This window comes from Etheostoma cragini, chromosome 22 (assembly GCF_013103735.1).
Source record: "Etheostoma cragini isolate CJK2018 chromosome 22, CSU_Ecrag_1.0, whole genome shotgun sequence".
In the NCBI taxonomy this organism is placed as follows: Eukaryota; Metazoa; Chordata; class Actinopteri; order Perciformes; family Percidae; genus Etheostoma; species Etheostoma cragini.
The window spans coordinates 18706665-18712694 of record NC_048428.1 but is presented as its reverse complement, the minus strand read 5'-3'; the positions used below and the strand labels follow the sequence as shown (position 1 = coordinate 18712694).

General features: G+C 40.2%; 1 protein-coding gene across 1 annotated transcript in view; it reads left to right on the top strand.

Annotated features, from left to right (window-relative positions):
* Nucleotides 1–5564, top strand: part of tfr1b (transferrin receptor 1b) — a 13309-nt gene extending 7745 nt beyond the window's left edge. The window contains exons 12-19 of the mRNA XM_034861617.1: nt 692–777; nt 863–926; nt 1013–1080; nt 1168–1235; nt 1715–1805; nt 2062–2289; nt 2843–2992; nt 3273–5564. Coding sequence (XP_034717508.1) covers nt 692–777; nt 863–926; nt 1013–1080; nt 1168–1235; nt 1715–1805; nt 2062–2289; nt 2843–2992; nt 3273–3485 — 968 coding nt within the window. The 3' untranslated portion in view covers nt 3486–5564. The remainder of the gene's footprint in view (nt 1–691; nt 778–862; nt 927–1012; nt 1081–1167; nt 1236–1714; nt 1806–2061; nt 2290–2842; nt 2993–3272) is intronic.
* Nucleotides 5565–6030: the final 466 nt, after the last annotated feature.

Below are 6030 nucleotides of genomic sequence, written 5' to 3'. Positions count from 1 at the left end.
TGGAAAAAGGCTGCAATGAAACAAAGAGTGAAAAATTTAAAGGGGTCTGAATACTTTCCGTACCCACTGTATATCAGAAAGTTGTAGGACAAAACACAAGTAGCAAATGCTGACCAAATGCAGTTCTTGCATTCTTCTCGTGGGATCTCTGCAGCCCCCGTACCCCTGATTAATAGTTACATTAAGGAGGCATACATCAGCTATGGCTTAACCTGAGAGACATGGTGCGACCCCTCAATACACAAGTACAAATAAGCAATTTATTATTTTCACAATGTCCTTCCGTGTCCAATGTTGTAGAATCTGTTAGTTTTTCCTGCATAGAGGAATATTTGGCGCCCCCCAAAAGCGGTTTGAACCAGCCCCAAAGGAAAGTCACCAGCACCAAGATAAGATTTAAAAATAAAAAGAGCATTTTAAAATCCTCACTAAAGGTTTTTTTTTTTTTTTTTAAAGAGCAATTTACCAAACAACTGTTAAACAAGCAGAACATAAACTTGAATACGAGCGCTGATCTCAGTTTCTTCAATCAGCTGCACAATTATTTTTCTTTACTAATTGGGTCACAATGCCCATTTCTGTTGATCAAGTTGTATAAAAGATAGAAATAACAGGAAAATGCGTAAATATCTCCCCCCCCCGTAAAACACTGAGTAACAGAGTTTCTTCTCCTGGGTTTTCCTTTTTCCAGATGGGTTCAGACCCAGGAGAAGCCTGGTGTTTGCAAGCTGGAGCGCCGGGGAGTACGGAAGTGTCGGCGCCACCGAGTGGTTGGAGGTGAAGATCTGAATTACTTTGATTTAGACGTACAGTACAAAGAACGGTACAGTACAGTTTTTTAACCTCTCCGTTTTGTTTTTAGGGTTATATGTCCTCTATTGACAAACGTGTTTTCACCTACATAAGCCTAGATGGAGTGGTCATGGGTAAGTACAGGACGCTCCTGCACTATCTCTCTATACTGAGAAGTTCTCCAGCGATTGTCGGTCGACTGAATTTATCTCCTCACTAGGTCGTGGGAGCTTTATTGCCTCAGCAAGTCCGCTGCTCCACAGCCTCCTCGAGAACACGATGAGAAAGGTAACCACACAACAACAACCCACTTAATGCTGATCCAGTTCCATACAAACCAGTTTGTATTTACTTCAATTTGCCTCGTCCATGCAGGTGAAGTGCCCTTTTGGTCCTGGCACTGTGTACGATATGGTGGGAGCAAGTAACTGGGAGGCCAAAACGTGAGTAGATAAACAAACTGTAATGCCAAGTTTTCATTCAGTCAGCCAAAAGCTACTGTTTCCTAATGTAACTATTTAAATCACTTCACGACAATTTAGGTGTTTTGTAGTCCTTAGAAATTAAACCGTTCAAATGCAGTCAGGAAATTTAAATGATACTAGTGCCAATAACATACGCAATCTTCAGTACCAATACAGATGCCTTCATTTGAGACATTTAACCACATTTTTCTGTAAAGCTTTTTTTCTTCTTCTTCTATTTAACAAAATAAGCCCAAATATGTGCCCAAAGTGTTAATTTTGTCTAAACACAAGCAGCCAGACAAGAGCTTTTGCTTACATAAAACACAGTCTAAAATTGGCCCATTTGATTTTAAACTGGAACTAGGACTGCAGCTATTGATTAATGTAAAATTGTAGTAATTTATTTGTTAATAATAGCTGTGCAGTGCAATAACTTTACATTAAATTTTGTGCAGACTGAGGCCAATGTCAATGGATGACCCCGCCTATCCGTTCCTGGCCTTCTCTGGAATTCCCTCCATCTCTTTCCACTTCATCTCTCCCAACGTAAGTCTGGATATAAAACAAACCATGGATATATTCTGTATTCTTGCATTTACCCACAATAAGTAATAATGGGAATGTTAGGATATAAAAATAATGAAAACAGAAAAGAAGACCCCCATCACATGTATTCTAAATTCTTTGGTACAAGATCATCACAGTCATAATTGTTATGTTTTTGTGCAGTTGGCCGACATAAATTTGATTATTTTTGTTACATTTTGGTTGCTTTGTGCTTTTTTTTTTTTTGTGTGTAAAGACTGAGGCCTACAGTTACTATGGCACCATCCTGGACAACAAGGAACACCTCAGTTACACAACCGGCCATCTCACCAGTGAAATTGTGGCATCGGCGGCCCAGTTCGCCGGCCATATGGCTCTGCGACTGGTCCACGACCGCTTGCTCAGCCTGGATGTTGGCCGATACAGCAGCGTCCTTACCAAGGCTGTGGCCCGAGTCTACAAACGCATCAACCAGCTCTCACAGGTCAGCCTCTCACCCCCCTTTTCCACTGGGCACGTCTGTGCTGCGTTCCAGATTTGTTCCGTCCTCCACCACGCGCTACACTACACTGGGAGCATCTCAGAAGCAGAGCTTCTTGCCTTCCCGACTCACAGATTGTCTTGTCTCCACAAGTACTTTGCAGAAAATTGTATTACCTTAGCATCTACCTTCCACTCAATTCCTTCTCTTTTCTACTTTCGGATGAAACTCTCGTATGAAAATAGATCTAGCGCGTGTTTTTAGCGGAGCAGAGAGCCGCTTTATTCAAACTTCTGGGGACGAGCCGTGGCGCGGGTGGGATATCAAGCATTGACCTGAACGGCAGCGGTCGCTCGCTGGGCCTGTGGCGCCTCAGCACCGCAGCGCAGATGCGCCTGGTGGAACATAGGGGAGAGTCTGTCTCACACCTTTTTTCATGCTGTCATTTGGTTCCCTTCTTTATGAGGCTATGAATTATGTTTTTGCCATCTAGCTATGCAGACCAGAATATGTTTGTTCAAAGGTGCTGATGTTTATTCAACTGTTTGTTCTGTAGTCTGGCCAGCTGAAGGGGGTGAATCCTAACTGGCTGAATCGTGCATGCGGCTCCTTTCAACGAGCTGCTGCAAGCATCCAAAGTGACATCCAAAACACGGACTTAAATGACGATGAGGCCTGTCGGATCCTCAACAACAGGATCATGAGTGTAAGTTGCATACTGTGACACCTCTGGTGTGTAGTCAATGCATATTTAATATGATTAAATCCTTAAAAGCTGGGTTTATAGCAGCTCTTCCGCATTAATTATCATATAACAAAATTGCCGAGATTTACAATTTAAACAGAAGTCTGATCAAAGAATAAGTAAAAATCATTTGATGCGAGCTTTTAAAGCTTACCAGTTTGTTGTTCTCTGTGTAATGGACACATTGTGACTTGTACCTTTTTTTTGCTATATTTCAACACATATAATATGTTTGGTCTAGGTTGAGCACAGCCTTCTCTCTCCATACGTGTCCCCCATTGAGACTCCCTTCCGTCACCTCCTGCTGGGTCGGGGCTCCCACACGTTGGCATCCATCGCCAAGACCACCGACATGGGGCAGCTCCACATCCAGCTGGCCCTGGCCACCTGGAACCTGCAGGGATGTGCCAATGCCATGGAGGAAAACCTGTGGGACATTGATGAGGAAATCTGAAGAAAGACAGGGAGTTGTAAGCTTGGGTGTTGTGTGTGTGTGTGTGTGTGTTGTTTGAGGTAGGGCAGAGGGGGAAGCTCCAATATCAGCACTTGAGCACAAGCTGTCAATCACCAGTCTAATCCCCAGCCTTTACAAAACCGGCTTGTACTTCCACAAAGATCCAGGAGGAGATAGAAATATAAACATGTTCTTAAATGTGAACCTACATCAAATACTTGAAGAAATATAATAATGCTACTGAAGTCTGCCTCCTCTCCTCCTGGCTCCCCATGGAACTAGTTAAAGCCTTTGCTGCAACCTCTAGTCATTGAAACCTTATTTATACTTTTTTATTATTATTTATTATCAGTGGCAGTGCCCACTATAAACTTTTTATACAACGTTATCGGAAGCAGTGCCTTCCATAATTATGACGGTTATACTGTCTAACCCTCCGGCAGCATCTGCTACAGAAATGACTCCTCAACTGTTGCCGACAAAATGGAGCCCGTGAGAAAGTTAGATTTTTAATTTCGGCCTTCATTTCTTCCATTTTGTGTGAAGAGATTTTTCTAGAAAACATCAAATCATGAGAAGGTGGAGTACAATAGCTGTGCTTCACTTTGTCTTTAAAGTGGTTATTAATTAAAATACATTAAAAGGGAGAAATGAAGGGCAGAAAAAAAGGTTTTTCCTTTCTGTCAAAAACAAGTCTAGGTGCAGAGAAAAAAAACTAAAACTCTCTCGATATTGGATTTCTTATTTATATAGCAACAATCCCAGAAATGAGTTAAGACTGGATTTATTCCAATCTTGATGACAAAATAAATGCGAAAAAAATAAATAATGCACTGAAATGATCCAACCCTTTTTTAGTGTAACAGCTAAGCTGATTGGATCCATAATTTTGAAAGCCATTTATGTTGCACAGTCAACTTTTGGAGCAGTTTATAATATGATAAAGTTATCGGGAGCAGTGTCTTCCATAACTAAAACCCATTATCGGAAGCAGTGTCTTCCATAATGACAAGCAGTGATGGTAGTTTTTGCCTACCAGTGTGTGTGATTGTGTGTGTGCGTTTTTACATGTGTATTTATCGGGAGCAGTGTCTCTCATATTTCACTGAAGGGTGGAACGACTTATCGGGAACAGTGTTTCCCAGAGTTTTATACTAATATATTGTTGTTTTGTCTTTTTTTTTGTATTTGTGTGTGTGCGCTTCTCTATTCTTGCTCACATTTCTTTTTTTGATTTCCGATTTTGCATCTAATCAAGCAACTCCGTACACAAATACACACTAAAGAATATTAAAATGAATTGTATTCAGTGTAGTTAGAAGCTAATGTCTCTGTCGGGCGTGTAAACTCCAGTTTTCTTTGTGTTTGTGACTTTAGACATAATAGATGTTGCACCTACATATACATTTAATTCACAAGCTATAACTCTTTGCATGCGGTTTAATGACATATTTCCTCTTCAATGCATGGTACTGTATTGCTTTTAGTAAGGTGTAGCTCAAGACTTCTACCGTATTACGCACTTTTCAATTAAGTTCAGTTCAGTTTTTTTTTTCTTGTTAAATCAGGAGGAACATAAAACAGGAGCAAAAAATATGAGACCATAGATAATTATTCAACACTGGTAACTGTAATTGACCTTGCAAATTATTGACCTTGTAAACAATTATAAGAGAGGTAAATGTGTTTTAAAGAACATTATTGTCAGTTAGCCCTATTTTAACTAGGTTAACTACATTAAAATGCATCCTTTGTTTTAACATACACTCGAGCGCAAACAGAACATTACAGTTTTATAATTTGGGTTATTATATGTTTAAAAATTATTTTTGTTGTTTTCTGGTGCCACTTCTGTTGAGCTTGATACTGTTATAGCCTGTTTTGACTTTCCAATATCTGTTGCAAGAGTTTAAAATAAGGTTACTTTATCCCAGTGGGGGAGGCTTGGGTGGCTGGGAAATGGCTTTTCCGCTCGCTGGGTCTACTGCAATGTTTCAAAACCTGTTCTTGAATTCATGTTTTTGTGATCTCCATATTCGGCAGAAAGATTTAATAAAATCCTTTTGGCTTAGCATCCAGGGAATGTATGTCTGATCTTATTTTCTGTCATGGTAAATAACGGAGATCCACAGCAGAGGATACTTGTTCCTTCTTGTCTTAAGTTCCATTGTTTGTAATTTGGGATGTAGCAGATTTCAAGGGTAGACTCAAGAGTTTGCATTCTTCCCTTTTTTTATTTTTTTTAAATGCTTAGGAAATGGGGAAGCTTATGAAACAGTCCTTTCGACCGCATCTTTAGCCAAGTATTTCAATAGTGGCAGTTAATGAGAGTGCTGTTCTTCAGTTAAGCAACATATTTGTACGTTTCCAGTGCTATGCCTTTCAGATTTAAAGCACAGTTGGCTCCCAGCAATACCAACAGATCTGAGATTTGTGATTATGTTTCTAATTTTTCCACCAGAAATTGTAGTTTTACCTAACTCCACAAATTGTCACCTGCTGCACTAAATCTAGAATATCAATAGACTGTGCCCACTGCCCCTAC